Source organism: Heteronotia binoei, chromosome 8 (genome assembly GCF_032191835.1).
Source record: "Heteronotia binoei isolate CCM8104 ecotype False Entrance Well chromosome 8, APGP_CSIRO_Hbin_v1, whole genome shotgun sequence".
Lineage (NCBI taxonomy): Eukaryota > Metazoa > Chordata > Lepidosauria > Squamata > Gekkonidae > Heteronotia > Heteronotia binoei.
Genome location: NC_083230.1, coordinates 119,490,634 through 119,512,822, shown reverse-complemented (window position 1 = coordinate 119,512,822; position 22,189 = coordinate 119,490,634). Strand labels below are relative to the sequence as shown.

Here is a 22,189-nt window from a genome sequence, read left to right as displayed (position 1 = left end):
CTGTTAAAAATATTTCTCTATTTATTCTTAGACATAATACTGTAATCTCTATGAATCTGACAAGATGCTTGAATGTATGCTAAATTTAGCCAGTTTGGTGTAGCGGTTAAGTGCGTGGACTCTTATCCGGGAGAACCTGGTTTGATTCCCCACTCCTCCACTTGCACCTGCTGGAATGGCCTTGGGTCAGCCATAGTTCTGGCAGGAGTTGTCCTTGAAAGGGCAGCTGCTGTGAGATCCCTCTCAGCCCCACCCACCTCACAGGGTGTCTGTTGTGGGGGGAGAAGAAATGGGAGATTGTAAGCCGCTCTCTCTGATTCAGAGAGAAGGGCAGGGTATAAATCTGCAATTCTAAAAATTCATCTTGCTATTGCTTGCTTTACTGGCAACCTCAAAGCACTAAGGCAGATTTGAGCTGCAGCTTTATTATCCCATATCACTTATTCTCCAGTAGCACCTCGATAGGCGTTTCCAAAGTTCTTGTACACATTTCATTTATGTCATCCGCGTGACAGCGTTTTCAAGCTCAGCTGAATTTCGTAAGATCCACTGTTGGATGGCATATCTGTTGGCGTTATCACAGTAAAATACTGCCGCATGCGTAGGGGCTTAGATGCCGCATTTGGTTCCAAACTGGTCACATATTCAGTAATCATTGTAGTATAGCTCAACCATACTGTAATGAAATTAGAGGCAGGGTGGTGGTGGCACATTGGATCAAGGGCATTCCTGCAGCTGCTTTGGTGTAGTGGTGAAGTGTGCAGACTCTTACCTGAGAGAACCGGGTTTGATTCCCCCACTCTTCCACTTGCAGCTGCTGGAATGGCCTTAGGTCAGCCATAGGTCTCTTATCTGGGAGAACCGGGTTTGATTCCCCACTCCTCCACTTGCAGCTTCTGGAATGGCCTTGGGTCAGCCAGAGCTCTCTTATCTGGGAGAACCGGGTTTGATTCCTCACTCCTCCACTTGCAGCTGCTGGAATGGCCTTGGGTCAGCCATAGGTCTCTTATCTGGGAGAACTGGGCTTGATTCCCCACTCCTCCATTTGCAGCTGCTGGAATGGCCTTGGGTCAGCCAGAGCTCTCTTATCTGGGAGAACCGGGTTTGATTCCTCACTCTTCCACTTGCAGCTGGTGGAATGGCCTTGGGTCAGCCATAGGTCTCTTATCTGGGAGAACTGGGCTTGATTCCCCACTCCTCCATTTGCAGCTGCTGGAATGGCCTTGGGTCAGCCAGAGCTCTCTTATCTGGGAGAACCGGGTTTGATTCCTCACTCCTCCACTTGCAGCTGGTGGAATGGCCTTGGGTCAGCCAGAGCTCTCTTATCTGGGAGAACCGGGTTTGATTCCCCACTCCTCCATTTGCAGCTGCTGGAATGGCCTTGGGTCAGCCATAGGTCTCTTCTCTGGGAGAACCGGGCTTGATTCTCCACTCCTCCACTTGCAGCTGCTGGAATGGCTGTGGGTCAGCCATAGGTCTCTTATCTGGGAGAACCGGGCTTGATTCCCCACTCCTCCACTTGCAGCTGCTGGAATGGCCTTGGGTCAGCCATAGCTCTGGCAGAGCTGTCCTTGGAAGGGCAGCTTCTGGGAGAGCCCTCTCAGCCCCACCCACCTCACAGGGTGTCTGTTGTGGGGGGAGAAGATATAGGAGATTGTAAGCCGCTCTGAGTCTCTGATTCAGAGAGAAGGGCAGGGTATAAATCTACAGTCGTCTTCTTCACTTGCAGCAACTGGGCCTTGGGTCAGCCATAGCTCTGGCAGGAGTTGTCCTTGGAAGGACAGCTTTTGAGAGAGCTCTCTCATCCCCACCTCCCTCACCAGGGTGTCTGTTGTGGGGGAGGAAAGTAAAGGAGATTGTGAGCCACTCTGAGATTCAGAGTGAAGGGTGGGGTATAAATCTAATATCTTCTTTGTGAGCTGGCTGAGACTTCTGAACCAAGGATTTCCTGATTTGTACCACAATCTTTGCTACCTTATTCTTGTTCTCTGTAGAAAATTATAAAAACATCACATTAGAGCACGATTCAAATACAGTAGAACCTTAGAGACCAAGAAAAATTTCAGGGTCGCTCCTGTCTCATTTCAGACTAACATGGCTGATTCTGAAACTTACCACATTATTGCTTTGAATTGTCCCACGATCTTTGCTTCATCAGTTTTGCTTTTTACAGAAAGTTTCCCAGAGCAAAAAGGCTTAACTTTCTTTTCCCCCTTCACTTTAGTGGGAATCCAAGGTTCAACAAGGCGAGCGGGATTTTGAACAAATCTCCAAAACAATCCGCAAAGAAGTAGGAAGATTTGAGGCACGTACATGATTTAAGTATTCTCGATCTCTGCTTTGCAGCCGTTGCGCTCGTTGCATTGTAGATAACTGTTTCTTGCTTTCGCAAAACAGAAAGAACGCGTGAGAGACTTCAAAACAGTTATAATCAAGTATTTGGAATCGTTAGTACAAACACAACAGCAGGTAAGCATTTCTTCTTGCATTTAGCATTCTTGTAAGTCACAGTTTCTTTCAGAGTGATTGATGGATGTCAGAACTCTAAGTCAGGGGTGTCAGACTCATGAGGGGTAGATCTGATACAAATGAGACCTTCTTTGGGCCGGGCCATGTCAGGTCAGGCGGGGCCACGTCGGGCCAGGCCATGTGTATACCTATTTAACATAAGAACATAAGAGAAGTCATGTTGGATCAGGCCAATGGCCCATCCAGCCCAACACTCTGTGTCACATAAGAACATAAGAGAAGCCATGTTGGATCAGGCCAGTGGCCCATGCAGTCTGACACTCTGTGTCACATAAGAACATAAGAGAAGCCATGTTGGATCAGGCCAATGGCCCATCCAGTCCAACACTCTGTGTCACACAGTGGCCAATATACACACACACACACACGCTTTAAGATTATTTAAAATTAGGTAGCAGAGGTATAAACTTTATAAAGGACCCAGACCAACACAATATTTTAAAAACAAAACTATTAAAACATGCTTAAAACGTTAGCACTCGTTGGTATTAAAGGTGCTTTCTTTGTATCTCTCCCATGGGATCCAGGGAACTGGCAAAGGAAGCTCTGGCTCTTTCCTTCCTTCATTCCTTCCCCAGGGGACCAGGACCAGGGAAGGAAGAGAGGCTTGGCTCAGTAGCTCTGCTGTGCAATTGAGAGAGCCTGGAGAAACAAGCTCTGCCTTCCCCCCTTCATCCCCGAGGGAGGAGCCTCAGCCAGTGGAGGAAGCAGAGGTTTTGCTCTGTAGCTCCTGTGCAATTGAGCAAGCCTTGCAAAGCAAGCTGTTATGCAGAAGGAAGCAAGAGATAGGGAGAAGGAAGCGGATGACAGCCAGTTGCTCGGGGGCCTGATAGGAGCATGTTTGACACCCCTGCTCCCAAGTTAACAGATAGCAACACATTTGCAACAAAACAGGACTGTTTATGAGGGGAAACAGTGGGAGGGCTTCTAGTGTCTTGACCCCACTGGTGGACCTCTTGATGGTGCCCGGGTTTTGGCCACTGTGTGACACAGGATGTTGGATCAGATGGGCCATTGGTCTGATCCAAGATGGTTTCTCTTATGTTCCTATGGCCCTGCTGGTGGACTTCCTGATGGCACCTGGGTCTTTTGGCCACTGTGACAGAGAGTGTTGGACTGGATGGGCCATTGGCCTGATCCAGCATGTCTTCTGTTATGTTCTTAAGAAGACTCCACCACCTCCCAACTCGGCCTGTTCCACTGAGAAACCCCTCTGTCAGAAAGTTCTTCCTAATGTCAAAAAGTCTTTTGATTTAATTGCAATCAATAGGATGGGGCGGGGGAGGCAACCGTGGGAGGGCTTCTGGAATTCTGGCCCCACTGGTGGGCCTCTTGAGGGCACCTGGGTTTTGGGCATTGTGTGACACAAGAGTGTTGGACTGAATGGGCCGTTGGTCTGATCCATCATGGCTTCTCTTATGTTCTGACCCAAGCTTCTGGGGCAACGGAGAAAGAACTCCACTTCACTTCACTCCATCCTCTCTATGACAGCCCTTCAAATACTCTGAAGGGTGGACTCTATGGCACTTGAAGATAGCTCTCATATCACCTCTCAGCCATCTAAGTAACAATATCTTAAGAACATAAGAGAAGCCATGTGGGATCAGGACACTGGCCCATCCAGTTCAACACTCTGTGTCACACAGTGGCCAAAAAACCAGGTGCCATCAGGAGGTCCACCAGCAGGGCCATAAGAACATAAGAGAAGCCATGTTGGATCAGACGATTGGCCCATCCAGTCCAACACTGTGTCACACAGTGGCCAAAAGAAACAGGTGCCATCAGGAGGTCCATCAGTGGGGCCAGGACACTAGAAGCCCTTCCACTGTGGCCACCCCAGGCTCCAAGAATACAGAGCAACACGTGTCCCAGAGAGTGAGTTCCAACAGTACACTGGGTCTAATAGCTGCTGACGGATCTCTGCTCCATATGTTTATCCAATCCCGCTTGAAGCCATCTATGCTTGCAGCTGCCACCACCTCCTGTGGCAGTGAATTCCATGTGTTAATCACCCTTTGGGTGAAGAAGTACTTCCTTTCATCAGTTCTAACCCAACTGCTCAGCAATTGCATTGAATGTCCGCAAGTTATCGTGAGAAAGGGAGAAAAGATCTTCTTTCTGTACCTTCTCTATCAAATGCATAATCTTCCCCGGCAGGAGCACATTCAGCCTGCGCTGAGAGCGCTGCACTGGCTGCCACGTACTGAATCCGTTTCAAGGTTTTGGTATTAACCTTCAAGGCCCTATATAGCTTAGGACCTACCTATTTGCGGAACTGCCTTGCCCCACATGTTCCCCAGAGAGCACTGCGATCAAGCTCTCAATCTTTTGGCTGTCCCTGGGCTAAAAGAGGCTAGGCTTAATTCCACCAGAGCAACAGCCTTCTCGGTTGCGGCCCCAATACTTTGGAACACCTTCCCAGAAGCCATCAGGGCCCTGTGGGACTTATCGCAGTTCCTCAGGGCCTGCAAGACTGAACTGTTTCGGGTGGCATAGAACATCTAATGGGAAAGGGCTGCCGCCACATCTGGATCTTTTGCGCTTTAGTACTAACTGGCTAGGATCTGTAAGCGCTGAGAAAGGAAAATATTATATGATCTGCCTGAAGTTGCACCATTGCAATTTATTTGATTGTTTTAATATTGCTTATTGTTGTGTATTTTATGCTGTTAGCCTCCTTGAGTCTGCATAGAATGGGTGGGATATAAATATAACGTAAATAACATAAAACCATGTCACCCCTCCTCTGTATGCTTAAAATTTACTGCATTCTTTTCCATCCCCGAAGCTGATAAAATATTGGGAGGCATTCCTACCTGAAGCCAAAGCCATTGCCTAGAAAGAAGACTATTTCACGTCCGAAGACTCTCTCCGGGTGTTTGTCCTGACCGAGCTGAACTCCGCAGTGAAAATCCACTTTAAAAATCATCCAAATAAACCACTATATATATTTTATGACTTAAACATGTGGCTTTTTATATACTACAGCGTTTTTTTCTCAATGGCTGCATGTCCCGCCCCTCTCTGCGGGGGACTGTGGCATGACGTTCTGCAATACTTGCTGAATTGAACACTATCGTGTCTTAATATTTGCACCGGAAGGTGCGATGCGAAGCCAGAAAGTTATTTTTGTTCTTTCCAGTATACGTCTGTTCTGTCGACCCAATCTTTATGAAAACAAAATTGCATTTATTAATGTTCACATACACATTCCTGTACATAATCAAGATTTTTTGTGATTACAGTAATAAAGGGATGTACCTTGTGCAACATTAACCATTTCTCGTTTTCTTTCTTTCTTTCCTGGGTGATTTAAGCAACTTAAGCAGGTCTGTAGCCCTCAAGTGGTATCAGTTGTGTCCCCCAAGACTTAAGAGTTTACCCTTTTTAAAAATGTGATTTAGAATCACTGAATCCTAGTTGGCAGTAATGTTCCCTCTAAGCTGCAGAGTCTTGTGAACAACAATTCTACTTCGTGAGCTACTGGCATTAAAGTTGTGAGCTACAGCATAACTTATGTGCTCTGGGGCCATTTTTCTTGAGCCAAGACAAAAATGTGTGAGCTGGAGGCTAAAAATCTGTGAGCTAGCTCACGCTAACTCAGCTTAGAGGGAACACGGGTTGGAAGGGACTTCCAAGGTCATCTAGTCCAGCTCCCTGCACAATGCAGGAAATTCACAAATATCTCCCACCCCCACAAACACGCCCATGCTCAATTTTCTAAAAAAAGTAAGAATTTGAATGCCAGACAGGAACTGTGATTCTGAGATAGATTCAGGTGGGTGGTCTTGTTGCTCTGAAGCAGCAGAACAAAATTTGAGTCCTCTCACTTTCTACTTATATGTACGGACTGGTCATTTCCATTTCACTGAATCTGAAGAAGTGTGAATTCACTTAAAAGCTTATACCTTCAATCAGGGGTGAAATTCTAACAGGACCTCCTTTGCCTATTAGGCCACAAACCCCTAATGTAGCCAATCCTCCTGGAGCTTCCAGCAGGCCCTGTACGAAGAGCCCTGTAAGGAATTCTAGCAGGACCTCCTTTGCATATTAGGCCACACACCCCTGATGTAGCCAATCCTCCTGGAGCTCTCAGTAGGCCCTATATGAAGAGCCCTGTAAGGAATTCTAGCAGGACCTCCTTTGCCTATTAGGCCACACACCCCTGATGCATAGGCTTCCCAACCCTCCCCCCCCTGCCCTGGCGGGGGACCCCTGAATTTGCAGCCTTCTCCCCCGCTCTCCAAAAATCCGGAAGCGGGGGGTGGGGGGGAGAACATACGTGTAGGCATCATGTAGTTGTAGAGCTCCTGATCTGTTTGTAAAATGTATGCCCCTTTAAGGCTGCGCAGGAAACAGGAAGGGCTTCACTGGAAAAGGTCAGTAACAGTTTCCATGGAGAACGGCCCCTCCCTTTCTTTTGCTTTTGTTTTCACAGCAAGCAAAGTTCTGCAGGAAGAAGATCTAGTAAGTATTTGTTTGTGTGAGAGAGGGAGGGGGCAGGGGATTCCCTGGTTTGGAGGCCCTCCCCCCTTTAGAAAGTGTGGGGGGGGAGGGAAATGTCTGCTGGGCACTCTGTGCTTCCCTATGGAGAACCATAGGGAATAATAGGGAATTGATCCGTGGGTATTGGGGGCTCTGGGGGGGCTATTTTTTGAGGTAGAGGCACCAAATTTTTAGTATAGCATCTAGTGTCTCTCCCCAAAATACCCCCCAAGTTTCAAAACGATTGGACCAGAGGGTCCAATTCTACGAGCCCCAAAAGATGGTGCCCCATCCTTAATGATTTCCTATGGAAGAAAGGCATTGAAAAAGGTGTGCTGACCCTTTAAATTTGACGGCCAGAACTCCCTTCGAGTTCAATTATGCTTGTCACACCCTTGTTCCTGGCTCCACCCCCAATGTCTCCTGGCTCCACCCCCAAAGTCCCCAGATTTTTCTTTAATTGGACTTGGAAACCCTACTGATGCAGCCAATTTGGTGCAGAATTACACATCATAGAGTGCCTCATAAAAAGGCAAGGGTGTTAACACTTTGGACTAGGACAGGAGTGGCCAAACTTGCTTACCATAAAAGCCCCATACAATAAATGTCACGTGTTTGAGAGCCACAAGATATGAACTTCAAGGTGTTTGAGAGCCGCAAGGAAGGAAGGGATAGATGAAGAAGAAGAAGATATTGGATTTATATCCCGCCCTCCACTCCGAAGAGTCTCAGAGCGGCTCACAATCTCCTTTCCCTTCCTCCCCCACAACAGACACCCTGTGAGGTGGGTGGGGCTGGAGAGGGCTCTCACAGCAGCTGCCCTTTCAAGGACAACCTCTGCCAGAGCTATGGCTGACCCAAGGCCATGCCAGCAGGTGCAAGTGGAGTGGGGAATCAAACCCGGTTCTCCCAGATAAGAGTCCGCACACTTAACCACTACACCAAACTGGCTAGGTGAATTAACTGGTGCACTAGATGAATTAACTGGATATTGGAGTGCTTGTGTAAAACTGTGAAAAAAAACACTTCAGATCCGTGGCGGATCTGTCGTGGTGCAGTAAACAGACGTGGCTATTATGTATGTTGACTATCGGGCAGCTATGTAAAGAACTTCAGGATCCACGTGTTTGCGCCGCTAAGCGGTTTGCTCATACCTTCAGAGCAGAAGCCAGCGATGTAAGCTTTGGCAATTCATTAGGACAGGAGGGCCAACAACAAAAATTAGATCTATGACGACCCATGATTTTGTAACGTTCTCTTTTTCCTCTGTGAAGGTACCACAAAGCTGTGGCGCCCAGTATTTTATGGGGCAGGATTCCTTGTGGAGGCAAAACACACCCCGCCGGTCTTTAGTCGGCATTCCCTGACCTATAAATAGACTTGCATGACCTAAATCCCTGGTATTATCTTTTTTAAATATGGTGCTGCCGAAGCTTACAGGAAGCAACTCTGGGACTTCGTAGGGGTGAAACCGAGATGCCAAAGGCAGTCTCCCTTTAACGTTTCGCACAGCCGTGACGGGCACTGGGCCCTTCCGAGCCTGAATATACCTTCCTCTCTGTTAAGTCCTGCTTTCGCACAGATATAACATGCGGGGTGAACTAACTTTATGGGAGACCGGAAGATTGGTTCGCAAGAAGAGCCGGAGAACAACAGGTATTTAACAACAGCCGGCCCTGGAGCGGACTGCCGACGACAGCCGCCAAGCTAGAAGACTTCTGGGTGGAGCACAGAATCATGAAGCTGCCTTAAAAGGTACTGTGACACTCCTGACGGGGCTATACCACGCACAGCAGTTCCTAGGGTCACCAGGTCCTACTCAAGAAATATCTGGGGACTTTGGGGGTAGAGCCAAGAGACTGGGGGGGGGGGAGCCAGGAGCAAGGGTGTGAGAAGCATGACTGAATTCTGAAGAGAGTTCTGGTTATCGCATTTCAAGGGACCGCATGCTTTTTAAATGCTTTCCCTCCATTGGAAATAATGGATAGGGGCACCTCCTTTTGGGGCTCATTGAATTGGACCCCTTAGTCCAACCTTTTTGGAACTTTTTTTTTGAGGGGGGGAGTGTTTTGAGGAGAAGCACCAGACGCTGTGCTGAGAGCTTGGTGCCGCTACCTCAAAAAAACGCCCCATCCAAGCCATAGATAACCACGGATAACCCTATGGGAATTGACCTCCATAGGGTATAATGGAGCTCCCAGAAGACAGTCCTCTCCCCTTTCTGATGATGGGGAGGGACGGTGGCTCACTGGTAGAGCATCTGCTTGGGAAGCAGAAAGTCCCAGGTTCAATCCCTGGCATCTCCAAAAAAAGGTTCCAGGCAAATAAGTGTGAAAAACCTCAGCTTGAGACCCTGGAGAGCCGCTGCCAGTCTGAGAAGACAATACTGACTTTGATGGACCAAAGGTCTGATTCGGTATAAGGCAGCTTCATATGTTCATATGTTCATCCTGAAGCGCAGGAAGGGCCTCCAAACTGGGGGATCCCCTGCCTCCACCTGGGGATTGGCAACCCTAGCATTTCCCTTGCCCCGAGTTCTTGTTCTCTATCTGGCTTCATTCTTGACCCTGGCGAACCAGTGGGGTGTCGGAATGCAGAAGCACGGCTGAATCTGTGGAGGAAGGGGAGCATTCCAAGGTTGCTAGGTAACAGCACCGGATAAAAAGGGAGATATAGGTCAGCATGGGGCAGCGGGCCTCTGTGGGGTGGGGAGCTCTGCAGAAGGGAAGGGAGTCTGTCTGCTTGCCTATATATTTGCACCCATAGATGCAGCGGAGGCGGCAGGGATTGGAACAAACAAACTTTTTTCAGTAAGTGTCCAAGCAGGTAAGGGGTGAGGTCAGCACGGAGGGGGTGGAAAGGTGAAGACAGGTCTTGTGATTTCCCTCCCCCCACTATACACTGCAAAAATACCCCCATGACTTTGTGAATTAAAATGAGAGTTGCCTATCTCCAGGTGGGGGCAGAGGATCCCCTGGTTTGGAGGCCCTCCCCCCTGCTTCAGGGTGATCAGAAAGTGGGGGAGGGAGGGATGCCTGCTGCAGACGCCATTATTCCCTATGGCAGGAATGTCAAACATGTGGCCCAGGGGCCAAATCAGGCTCTTATCAACCCCTGAGCAATGGTTGTCCTCTGCTTCCTTCTCCCTCTCTCTTGCTTTCTTCTGCATCACAGCTTGCAAGTCTCTATTTTCTCCCTTGGCTGAGGCTTCTCCCTTGGGGAGGAAGGGGGGAGGGAGAGAGTGCTTTGCCAGGCTCTCTCAATTCCACAGCAGAGCTACTGAGCCAAGCCTCTCTTCCTTCCATTGGCTGAGGCTCCTCCCTCTCCTGGCCTCCTGGGGAAGAAAGGAAAGAGCCAGAGCTTCCTTTGCCCAGTTCCCTGGATCCCATGGGAGAGATACAAAGAAAGCAACTTTAAGATTAACGAGTGTTAATGTTTTAAGCATGTTTTAAGAGGTTTTTTTTGTAATATTTAATTGTGTCTGTCTGTGTCCTTTATAAAGTTTATGTCTCTGCTACCTAATCTTAAATAGGTACACACATGGCCATTCGACAAGGCCTGGCCCAACAAGGTCTCATTTATGTCAGATCCGGCCCTCATAACAAATGAGTTTGACACCTCTGCCCTAGTCCAATCTTTTTGAAACTTGGGGGGTGTTTTGTGTAGAGGCACCAGATGCTATACTGAAAAATTGGCGCCTCTATCTAAAAAAACCCAGCCCCCCCCCCAGATACCTGCAGATCAGTTTGCCATTATACCCCATGGGAATTGGTCTCCATAGGGAATAATGGAGTGCTCAGCAGACATTTCCCTCCCCCCCCCCCACCGCTTTCTGATGAGCCTGAAGCGGGGGGGGCCTCCAAACCGGGGGTTCCCCCTGCCCCCACCTGGGGATTGTACAACACAAAAAGAGAATCACAGTAAAAATAGATAAACAGTACAAAGCACACAGCTTCCCGCGACACCAGCTTCCGTTTCAAAATAAACCGATTCGACAACCTTGAAAAACAATAACGTGTATTAACTTCACAAACAACCATCCAATTAGTCCTTGACACAAAAAGGAAGGCGATGGAAAGCTGAAGCCAGAGGGGCGGATAAAGGGAAGAATATAGGGTGGCCAACACCTGGTTAGGAAATTCCTGGAGATTTAAGGGGTGGGGCCTGGAGAGGGTGCGGTGTGAGGGGGGTGGGTGGGATCTCTGACCGGTACAATGCCATTTCCTCCTAGGGAACAACTGTTGCCAATCTCCAGGCTGAGGGCGGGAGGTCACTCGGAATTACAACTGCTCTCCAGATGGCAGAGATTAGCTTCCCCTGAGTTGCAGGGGGCTGGTAGTTAATGCCTTCCCTTGAGCGGGTGAGAAGACAGCAAGGGGGGGCACTCGCCTGGAGCCTTCTTCTAGAGCCCGTTGTGTTTTTCTTCACAACGGGCCTTGCTCCTAGTAAAACAATCGAACCATAAAACATTTAACATAATAGGTGCTATTACGTGTATTAACTGGAGAGCCAGTTTGGTGTAGTGGTTAAGTGAGCGGACTCTTATCTGGGAGAACCCGGTTTGATTCCCCACTCCTCCACTTGCACCTGCTGGAATGGCCTCGGGTCAGCCATAGCTCTGGCAGAGGTTGTCCTTGAAAGGGCAGCTGCTGTGAGAGCCGTCTCCAGCCCCACCCACCTCACAGGGTGTCTGTTGTGGGGGAGGAAGGTAAAGGAGATTGTGAGCCGCTCTGAGACTCTTCGGAGTGGAGGGCGGGATATAAATCCAATATCTTCATCTACCTCACAGGGCGTCTGTTGTGGGGGAGGAAGGGAAAGGAGATTGTGAGCCGCTCTGAGACTCTTCGGAGTGGAGGGTGGGATATAAATCCAATATCTTCATCTACCTCACAGGGTGTCTGTTGTGGGGGAGGAAGGTAAAGGAGATTGTGAGCCACTCTGAGACTCTTCGGAGTGGAGGGCGGGATATAAATCCAATATCTTCATCTACCTCACAGGGTGTCTGTTGTGGGGGAGGAAGGTAAAGGAGATTGTGAGCCGCTCTGAGACTCTTTGGAGTGGAGGGCGGGATATAAATCCAATATCTTCATCCACCTCACAGGGTGTCTGTTGTGGGGGAGGAAGGAAAAGGAGATTGTGAGCTGCTCTGAGACTCTTCAGAGTGGAGGGCGGGATATAAATCCAATATCTTCATCTACCTCACAGGGTGTCTGTTGTGGGGGAGGAAGGTGAAGGAGATTGTGAGCCGCTCTGAGACTCTTCGGAGTGGAGGGCGGGATATAAATCCAATATCTTCTTCTTATTATTATTACAGTTATGGCGGCGTTGAGGGATGTGGCCTAATATGCAAATGAGCCCTGGGCAAAAGGAAATACTATTTTACACAGAGAGTGATTAAAATGTGGAATTTGCTGTCAGAGGATTCAGTGAGGGCCACAGGCGCAAACGGCTTTCGGAGGGGATTCGACAGATTCATGGAGGAGAAGTCTTTCAGTGGCTATTAGCTGTGGCGACTGAGGGGAACCTCCACATTTAGAGGCACTAAACCTCTGAATCCCAGAGCCAGGAGGCAACCTCAGGGGAAGGCCTCGGCCTCTCTGCCCTGTTCTTGGCCCTCCAGAAGATCTGCTGGCCACTGTGTGAGGCAGATTGCTGGACTAGACGGATCACCCACCCGATCCTGTTGGGCTCTTCTTATGTTCTTATGAGCTCTCCAAGTGCCTGGAGGTTTACAAGTGTATCTGGCAATCTTGCCTGTCTTGTAGGTCCCCACCGCAGTGCTCAAGGTGGAAAGGGAATAACTTTGGAAATGATCCCCTGATGAAGGGTAGGGATCTGTAAGAGCTTAATAAATATTCTTTCGCCTTGCGCCTGTTTTTCTGGACCTGGCGCTGCAAGCCGTGGCAGGTTGGCTCAGGCTGAGTGGGTTGAAGCTGAATCCAATGAAGACGGAGGTCCTTTGCTTGGGTCGTGGCGCTCTGGGAAGGGAAATTCCTCTCCCGGTTTTTGAGGGTGTGTCGCTGAAAGCGGCGCACCGGGTCAAGAGCTTGGGGGTTCTACTGGAGCCTTCATTTTCAATGGAGGCCCAGATAGCAGCCACTGCCAAGTCTGCGTTTTCTCATCAGACGGGCGAGGCAGTTGGCCCCCTTCCTTGAGCGCCAGGACCTAGCAACAGTGATCCATGCAACGGTCACCTCAAGACTGGATTACTGTAATGCCCTCTACATGGGGCTGCCTTTGTGCCGAACCTGGAAGCTGCAGCTGGTGCAGAACGCAGCAGCTAGGCTGTTGTTAGGGCTCCCGAAGTGGGAGCACTTACAGCCGGGGCTGCGCAGACTGCACTGGCTGCCGGTTGCATACTGGGTTCGGTACAAAGTGCTGGTTATTACCTTTAAAGCCCTATATGGTCGAGGGCCTGCCTACCTGAGGGACCATCTCTCCCCATACGAACTCCAGAGAGCACTGAGGTCAGCAGGAAAGAACGAGCTGAATATCCCTGGGCCGAGGGAGGCCAAATTGAAGAACACAACGGACCGGGCCTTCTCTATCGCAGCTCCACACGTATGGAATCAAATTCCGGACGAAGTGCGGGCCCTACAGAGTCTTGACCAATTCCGCAGGACCTGCAAGACCACTCTTACGGCCTTCGCTGAATGCTGAGCTAATGATAGATTTGCTGCTGTTGTATTCCGCCATCAATTTATTAAAAACCTGTAATTTAGCACCATAACTGCTAATTTTAATTGGAATGTTGTTTTAAATGATGGTTTTATAATGTAGTATTTATTGAATTATGTGATTTTATTGTATTATAGTGTATCGTACTATATTGAACTAAAATGTTGTGAGCCGCCCTGAGCTTGCTTTGGCGGGGAGGGCGGGATATAAATAAAAATAATAATAATTATTATTATTATTCTACGTTTCTCCAGCCCGAAGAATAGCCGAAGATCAAATTGGGCATTAGGGTGGAATCACCGATCCATCAGAGGGAGTTGGTGTCCCTAGAAACCTCATCTCTTTGCAACAACTCTGCCTCTATCAGCGCCCCCTGCAGGCATTACCTGAAGACTGCTGCACCAACTGATCATCGATGGCTGCTCTCCTGCGTTCTTTGCTGGCTGTCGACCTTTGGGCCTCCAAGCAGCTGGGGGTGTGCGCTAAAGAGGATTCGGCTTGGGGTTGCGCCCGCCCACTCATGAAGATCATAGAATTCTCGGGGCACGGTGTCCCATGGCTATTCGCCACCTTGTGTGGCCTCTACATAAATAACAGTCCAGTGGGCAGAGAGCTGCTGATCAACATACTCTTTGGTAAGACCTCCTCGTCCCCTCTGTGCCCTGGTCTCTCTGTTGTCCATGATGATTGTTTCAGAGGACAGGCGTGTTGGTCTGCAGTAGAAGAGCTGGGTTCAAGTCCAGTTGCACCTTAGAGACCAGCCAGATCCCCAGGGTATACGCTTTTAGAGAGTCGACGCTTCCTTCATCAGGTGTGTCTGACTCTCAAACTCATATACCTTTAAAAATCATATTGGTCTCTGACAGAGCTTTTTTTGTAGCAGGAACTCCTTTGCATATTAGTCCATACCCCTCTGATGTAGCCAATTCTCCAATGTCTCACAGCGCTCTTCTAACAGGGCCTACTGTAAGCTCCAGGAGGATTGACTACATCAAGAGGGTGGGGCCTAATATGCAAAGGAAGAAGAAGACTGCAGATGTATATCCCGCCCTTCACTCTGAATCAAAGACTCAGAGCAGTTTACAATCTCCTATATCTTCTCCCTCCACAACAGACACCCTGCGAGGTGGGTGGGCCCTTTCAAGGACAACTTCTGCGAGAGCTATGGCTGGCCCAAGGCCATTCCAGCAGCTACAAGTGGAGGAGTGGGGAATCAAACCCGGTTCTCCCAGATAAGAGTCCACGCACTTAACCACTACACCAGGGGTGGCCAACAGTAGCTCCCCAGATGTTTTTTTGCCTACAACTCCCATCGGACCCAGCCATTGGCCATGCTGGCTGGGACTGATGGGAGTTGTAGGCAAAAACATCTGGAGAGTGACAGTTGGCCACCCCTGCACTACACCGAACTGGCTTTGCAAGAGTTCCTGTTACAAAAAAAGCCCTGGTCTCTAAGGTTCTACTGGATGCCAGTCTAGCTCTTCTATTCTCCATGTTTCTGATTGCCTTGATTTTTTTGCCCTCTGCTGTTTCATATTGTTTCTAAAGACCTGTTTTTTCCCTACTTTTTGTTGTTTTATTTAATGGTAAGCTGCCTTGAGGAGGATTCTGGACAGAAGTGGCATAGAAATATCCTGAATAAATAAATATTGTCATGGTTGCCTCCAGTGTCAGCAGATGTGGGAGGACCAGGTCCATATTTGCCCCCTCTTTTGAGCACATGCAGCTGTTGTATATTGAATTAGGCAATTGAACAATGGCAACACAATATAAGCAAAAATCCAAAAAACAAACCTATTATGTCATAATACAAATTGATAACTTTCAAACAATTAATGCATTATATTGTGGAAAACACCCAGACTTAATACCAACATTCAGACATTAAGAACATAAAAACATAAGAGAAGCCATGTTGGATCAGGCCAGTGGCCCATCCAGTCCAACACTCTGTGTCACAGAAGAACATAAAAGAAGCCGTGTTGGATCAGGCCAGTGGCCCATCCAATCCAACACTCTGTGTCACATAAGAACATAAGAGAAGCCATTTTGGATCAGGCCAGTGGCCCATCCAGTCCAACACTGTGTCACATAAGAACATAAGAGTAGCCACTGATGGACCTCTGCTCCATATTTTTATCTAAACCCCTCTTGAAGGTGGCCATGCTTGTGGCTGCCACCACCTCCTGTGGCAGTGAATTCCACATGTTAATCACCCTTTGGGTGAAGAAGTACTTCCTTTTATCCATTTTAACCTGTCTGCTCAGCAATTTCATCGAATGCCCACGAGTTCTTGTATTGTGAGAAAGGGAGAAAAGTACTTCTTTCTCTACTTTCTCCATCCCGTGCATAATCTTGTAAACCTCTATCATGTCACCCCGCAGTTGACGTTTCTCCAAGCTAAAGAGTCCCAAGCGTTTCAACCTTTCTTCATAGGGAAAGTGCTCCAGCCCTTTAATCATTCTAGTTGCCCTTTTCTGGACTTTCTCCAATGCTATAATATCCTTTTTGAGGTGCGCCGACCAGAACTGCACACAGTACTCCAAATGAGACCGCACCATCGATTTATACAGGGGCATTATGATACTGGCTGATTTGTTTTCAATTCCCTTCCTAATAATTCCCAGCATGGCGTTGGCCTTTTTTATTGCAAATGCACACTGTCTTGACATTTTCAGTGAGTTATCTACCACGACCCCAAGATCGCTCTCTTGGTCAGTCTCTGCCAGTTCACACCCCATCAACTTGTATTTGTAGCTGGGATTCTTGGCCCCAATGTGCATTGCTTTGCACTTGGCCACATTGAATCTCATCTGCCACGTTGACGCCCACTCACCCAGCCTCAACAGATCCCTTTGGAGTTCCTCACAATCCTCTCTGGTTCTCACCACCCTGACATTACAAAACAAAGAACAATATCCCATATAAACAATATCAAAGGATGACTCCAAACACCAGTCTTCATAAAGTCTGTAAGGAGTGCTAGGACTCAAGTGTGAAGTTTCAAACGGAGTCCTTCCATAGCGTCGGCTTCAAAGGAGAAATCCTTTCCTTCCCGCAACCACCGGTGTGAATTGCGTTCCGCTGCCTCCACAGCTTCTTCATAAGCCAACTCTAAAAACAGTTTCTATATTATCTAATTATAGAAGAGCAGTTTCTACATTATCTAATTGTATATGCTATGTATTTTGGTATTATGTTTGTTGTCACATTTGGTTTTTAGAGTTGGCTTATGAAGAAGCTGTGGAGTCAGCGGAACGCAATTCAAACCGGTGGTTGCGTGAAGGAAAGAATTTCTCCTTTGAAGCCGACACTATGGAAGGACTCCGTTTGAAACTTTACACTTGAGTCATAGTACTCCTTACAGCAGGGGTCCTCAAACTTTTTAAATAGGGGGCCAGTTCACTGTCCCTCAGATTGTTGGAGGGCCGGACTGTTGTGGTGGCTGCCGTTACTGTACAAGGCCGCGGGCCGTCAGTTCTCTGTCTTCTGCATCTCTCTCCCTTCCCCACACCACACACCCCAGCCTGGGAACTCACTTCACCTCGATATCGCCTCACACTCTGTCTCTGTCGCCTCAGCCCAGTGCCGGAAGTGTGCATTGCTAATGCGAGTTTAGGTCGAACGTCACTTCCAGTCTAATTTTGCATTACCCGGCGGGCCGCATAAACGTCCTCAGCGGGCCGCATCTGGCCCGCGGGCCGTAGTTTGAGGACCCCTGCCTTACAGACTTTATGAAGACTGGTGTTCGGAGTCATCCTTTGATATTGCTTATATGGGATATTGTTCTTTGTTTTGTAATGTCTGAATGTTGGTATTAAGTCTGGATGTTTTCCATAATATAATGCATTAATTTTTTGAAAGTTGTCAATTTGTATTATGACACAATAGGTTTGTTTTTTGATTTTTGTATATTGAACTAGAGCTTTGGTCCATCAAGGTTTAGTGTTGTGTACTCAAGACTGGCAGCAGCTCCCCAAAATCTCAGGCAGAAGTCTTTCACATCACCTTAGGAGAGCCAGTTTGGTGTAGTGGTTAAGTGTGCAGACTCTTATCTGGGAGAACCGGGTTTGATTCCCCACTCCTCCACTTGCACCTGCTAACATGGCCTTGGGTCAGCCATAGCTCTGGCAGAGGTTGTCCTTGAAAGGGCAGCTGCTGTAAGAGCTCTCTCCAGCCCCACCCACCTCACAGGGTGTCTGTTGTGGGGGAAGAAGGTAAAGGAGATTGTGAGCCGCTCTGAAACTCTTCGGAGTGGAGGGCGGGATATAAATCCAATATCTTCATCTACCTCACAGGGTGTCTGTTGTGGGGGGGGGAGGTAAAGGAGATTGTGAGCCCCTCTGAGTCTCTTCGGAGTGGAGGGCGGGATATAAATCCAATATCTTCATCTACCTCACAGGATGTCTGTTGTGGGGGAAGGAAGGTAAAGGAGATTGTGAGCCGCTCTGAGACTCTTCAGAGTGGAGGGCGGGATATAAATCCAGTATCTTCATCTACCTCACAGGGTGTCTGTTGTGGGGGGGGGAGGTAAAGGAGATTGTGAGCCGCTCTGAGACTCTTCGGAGTTGAGGGCGGGATATAAATCCAGTATCTTCATCTACCTCACAGGGTGTCTGTTGTGGGGGGGGAGGTAAAGGAGATTGTGAGCCGCTCTGAGACTCTTCGGAGTGGAGGGCGGGATATAAATCCAGTATCTTCATCTACCTCACAGGGTGTCTGTTGTGGGGGGGGGAGGTAAAGGAGATTGTGAGCCGCTCTGAGACTCTTCAGAGTGGAGGGCGGGATATAAATCCAGTATCTTCATCTACCTCACAGGGTGTCTGTTGTGGGGGGGGGGAGGTAAAGGAGATTGTGAGCCGCTCTGAGACTCTTTGGAGTGGAGGGCGGGATATAAATCCAGTATCTTCATCTACCTCACAGGGTGTCTGTTGTGGGGGAAGGAAGGTAAAGGAGATTGTGAGCCACTCTGAGACTCTTTGGAGGGTGGGATATAAATCCAATATCTTCTTATCTTCCAATATCTTCTACTGCCAGATCCTTTCATCTGGCCGAGCCTGAGATTTGAACCTGGGACTTTCCTGTATGGCAAGCAGATGCTCTATCACTGAGCCATGGTCCATCCCCACTTGTCCCTTCCCTTGTGTGTCATCTGTGGGAAGAGTCTCCAGTTGATGTGCTTTTTGAGAGCCAGTTTGGTGTTGTGGTTAAGAGCAGTGGACTCTAATCTGGAGAAGAAGAAGATATTGGATTTATATCCTGCCTTCCACTCCGAATCTCAGAGCGGCTCACAATCTCCTTTATCTTCCTCCCCCACAACAGACGCCCTTTGAGGTAGATGAAGATATTGGATTTATATCCCGCCCTCCACTTTGAAGAGTCTCAGAGCGGCTCACAATCTCCTTTACTTTCCTCCCCCACAACAGACACCCTGTGAGGTGGGTGGGGCTGGAGAGGGCTCTCACAGCAGCTGCCCTTTCAAGGACAACCTCTGCCAGAGCTATGGCTGACCCAAGGCCATTCCAGCAGGTGCAAGTGGAGGAGTGGGGAATCAAACTCCGTTCTCCCAGATAAGAGAGCTATGGCTGACCCAAGGCCATTCCAGCAGGTGCAAGTGGAGGAGTGGGGAATCAAACCCGGTTCTCCCAGATAAGAGTCTGCACACTTAACCACTACATCAAACCAGGTTTGATTCCCCACTCCACACGCAGCCAGCTGGGTGACCTTGGGCCAGTCACAGTTCTCTCATAGCTCTCTCCGCCCCGCCTACCTCACAGGCAGTGTTCCCTCTACGCTGAGTTAGTGTGAGCTAGCTCACAGCTTTTTAGCCTCTGGCTCACACATTTTTGTCTTTGGAGAAATGGCCCCAAAGCAAACTAAGTTATGCAGTAGCTCACAACATTAATGCCAGTAGCTCACAAAGCAGAATTTTTGCTCACAAGACTCTGCAGCTTAGAGGGAGTATTGCTCACAGGACGTCTGTTGTGGGGAAAGAAAGGGAAGGAGACCGGTTTTCTGACATCTAGCAAAGAAGACGATGACGACATTGGATTTATACTCCGTCCTCCACTCTGAATCTCAGAGCTTACAATCTCCTTTATCTTCTTTCCTCACAACAGACACCCTGTGAGGTGGGCAGGGCTGAGAGAGGTCTCCCAGAAGTTGCCCTTTTAAGGACAACTCTGTGAGAGCTATGGCTGACTCAAGGCCATTCCAGCAGCTGCAAGTGGAAGAGTGGAGAATCCAACCCGGTTCTCCCAGATAAGAGTCCGCACACTTAACCAAGCTGGCTTTCTCAAATAGGTGCTGCCTTATGGTTCGGGCTACAATAAGTTTGTTCCATAGCCGTCCTTTGTATGCCCAATGAAATCCATGAGTTTAGTAGAGTGGGACTCATTTTAGAGCAGCCCTGTTATTCTCCTATTGCTTGTGATGGCACTCTTTCCAAACATCTGAAATCTCTTTATCCGTTTGTCTCCCAGCTCTGGTGCTCGACCTTGTATTGGTGGGAGTGCTGAAAGCGCTCGTGAAAAGAAAGCGCCCCACCTACAACAAGATGGACATGTTTGCCACCGTCTCCGTCGACCAATATTCCTTCCCCTCAGGCCACGCTAGCCGAACAGCCATGATCTCCCGGTTCGTTCTCAGTCATTTTACACTGACAGCCCCTCTGCGGGTCCTGGTGGTACTTTGGGCCTTTGTCGTGGGGCTTTCCCGAGTCATGTTGGGCCGACACAACCTGACCGATGTGATCTTTGGGCTTGTCATGGGCTACGTGCAGTACAGCGTGGTGGAGTACTTCTGGCTGTCCCCCGTCACCGCTCCGGCCCTCTTTCCGGCCTGGAGAGAGTCCAAGTGCTTGTCGCGCAACCTGTAAAAATTCATCGAGCTTCACCGATCGGCAGGCTTTACAGACGGACCAAGCACAACTCATTCCAAGAGGCGCTTCAGCCCGAAGACTCGGTCGATGTAGCCTTGTTCTCTGAATGGGCAGAGAGCAGCCCAAACAACAACCCAAACCATCCAGTAGTAAAATTGGATACTGGGATTTCTGAAGGTCATTAGTCTCTTGTTCTCTACATATTGGTTTCCCCCCCAGTGGACTTGTGCCTGGCCGGATTCCCTGCGAACTGGCAAGGACACGTCTGACAAAGAGGGCGCTGAGTCTTGCTCTTGTTGGTCTCTAAGATGCCGCCGGACTTTGGTTCTTCTGCTGATGACTAACACAGTTACCCACTAAGGCAGGGGGGCCAAACTTGATTAATGTAAGCACCACATAACAAATATCAGATATTTGAGAGCTGCAAGACATGAGCATCAGATGTTTGAAAGTCACAAGATAGGGAGGGAGGAGGGAAGGGAGGGAGGGAGGAAGGGAGGGAGAAAGGAAGAGAAGGGAAGGGAGGGAGGGAGAGAGGAAGGGAGGAAGGAAGAAAGGGAGAGAGGAAGAGAGGGAGGAAGGAAGGGAGGGAGAGAGGAAGGAAGGAAGAAAGGGAGGGAGAGAGTAAAGGATGGAGAAAGGAAGGAAGGGAGGGAGAGAGGAAAGGAGGGAGGAAGAAAGGGAGGGAGGAAGGGAGAGGGGAAGGGAGGGAGGGAGAGAGGAAGGGAGGGAGGAAGGGTGGGAGGAAGGAAGGAAAAGAGAGAGGGAGGGAGGGAGAGAGGAAAGGAGGGAGAAAGGAAGGAAGGGAGGGAGAGAGGAAAGGAGGGAGGAAGAAAGGGAGGGAGGAAGGGAGAGGGGAAGGGAGGGAGGGAGGGAGAGAGGAAGGGAGGGAGGAAGGGTGGGAGGAAGGAAGGAAAGGAGAGAGGAAGGGAGGGAGGAAGAAAGGAAGGGAGGGAGGAAAGGAGGAAGGAAGGAAGGAAGGAAGGAAGGAAGGCTTTAGTTCTTCTGCTGACGACTAACACAGTTACCCACTAAGGCAGGGGTGGCCAAACTTGATTAATGTAAGCGCCACTTAGAACAAATATCAGATATTTGAGAGCCGCAAGACATGAGCATCAGATGTTTGAAAGTCACAAGATAGGGAGGGAGGAGGGAAGGGAAGGGAGGGAAGAAGGGAGGGAGGGAGGAAGGAAGGGGAAGGAAGGAAGGAAGGAAGGGAGAGAGAAAGGGAGGAAGAGAGGGAGGAAGGAAGGAAGGAAAGGAGAGAGGGAGGGAGAGAGGGAGGGAGGCTTGGCTTGGCAAAGAGATTTAAAGAAACAAATGCTTTCTCCAAGCTGGCAGATTGGGTCATAGGGGCTTCAAGTGTGAAAGAGCAATATGTGGCTCCTGAACCACAGTTTGGCCACCCCTCCTCTAAGGCAAATGCAGTGTGCCTGTCATGCAAAAGTTATCTTGGTAGTTGTGGAGAAACGCCATCTTAGTCAATGTTGGTGCTTCATTGTGAGGGATCATTAAACTCCTAAGCAGGCTTTGGCCTAGCCTCCCTCCAACCCCCCCCTCCCTTCCAGAGCCAAACCAACAACTCTAGGGGGAAAGTCTCCTAGAGAGGCAGGAAGT

At 49.0% G+C, this 22,189-nt stretch overlaps 2 protein-coding genes across 2 annotated transcripts in view; both read left to right on the top strand.

Annotated features, from left to right (window-relative positions):
* The window catches only part of SNX2 (sorting nexin 2), a 49,758-nt gene extending 43,953 nt beyond the window's left edge, over positions 1-5,805 (top strand). The window contains exons 13-15 of the mRNA XM_060245998.1: positions 2,225-2,305; positions 2,398-2,469; positions 5,318-5,805. Of these exons, the coding sequence (XP_060101981.1) occupies positions 2,225-2,305; positions 2,398-2,469; positions 5,318-5,368 (204 nt within the window). The 3' untranslated portion in view covers positions 5,369-5,805. The remainder of the gene's footprint in view (positions 1-2,224; positions 2,306-2,397; positions 2,470-5,317) is intronic.
* Positions 5,806-14,097: 8,292 nt separating this feature from the next.
* On the top strand, positions 14,098-20,602 carry LOC132575926 (polyisoprenoid diphosphate/phosphate phosphohydrolase PLPP6-like). The gene is made up of 2 exons (XM_060244612.1): positions 14,098-14,327; positions 20,175-20,602. The coding sequence occupies exons 1-2, from the start codon at positions 14,108-14,110 to the stop codon at positions 20,567-20,569; spliced, it is 615 nt and encodes a 204-aa protein (XP_060100595.1). The 5' UTR covers positions 14,098-14,107; the 3' UTR covers positions 20,570-20,602.
* The last annotated feature ends 1,587 nt before the right edge of the window (positions 20,603-22,189 follow it).

Coding starts and splice junctions, on each gene's coding strand:
- LOC132575926 (XM_060244612.1), top strand. CDS start 14,108: ATGGCTGCTCTCCTGCGTTCTTTGCTGGCTGTCGACCTTTGGGCCTCC. Junction 14,328..20,174: donor GCTGATCAACATACTCTTTG/GTAAGACCTCCT, acceptor TTTGTCTCCCAG/CTCTGGTGCTCGACCTTGTA.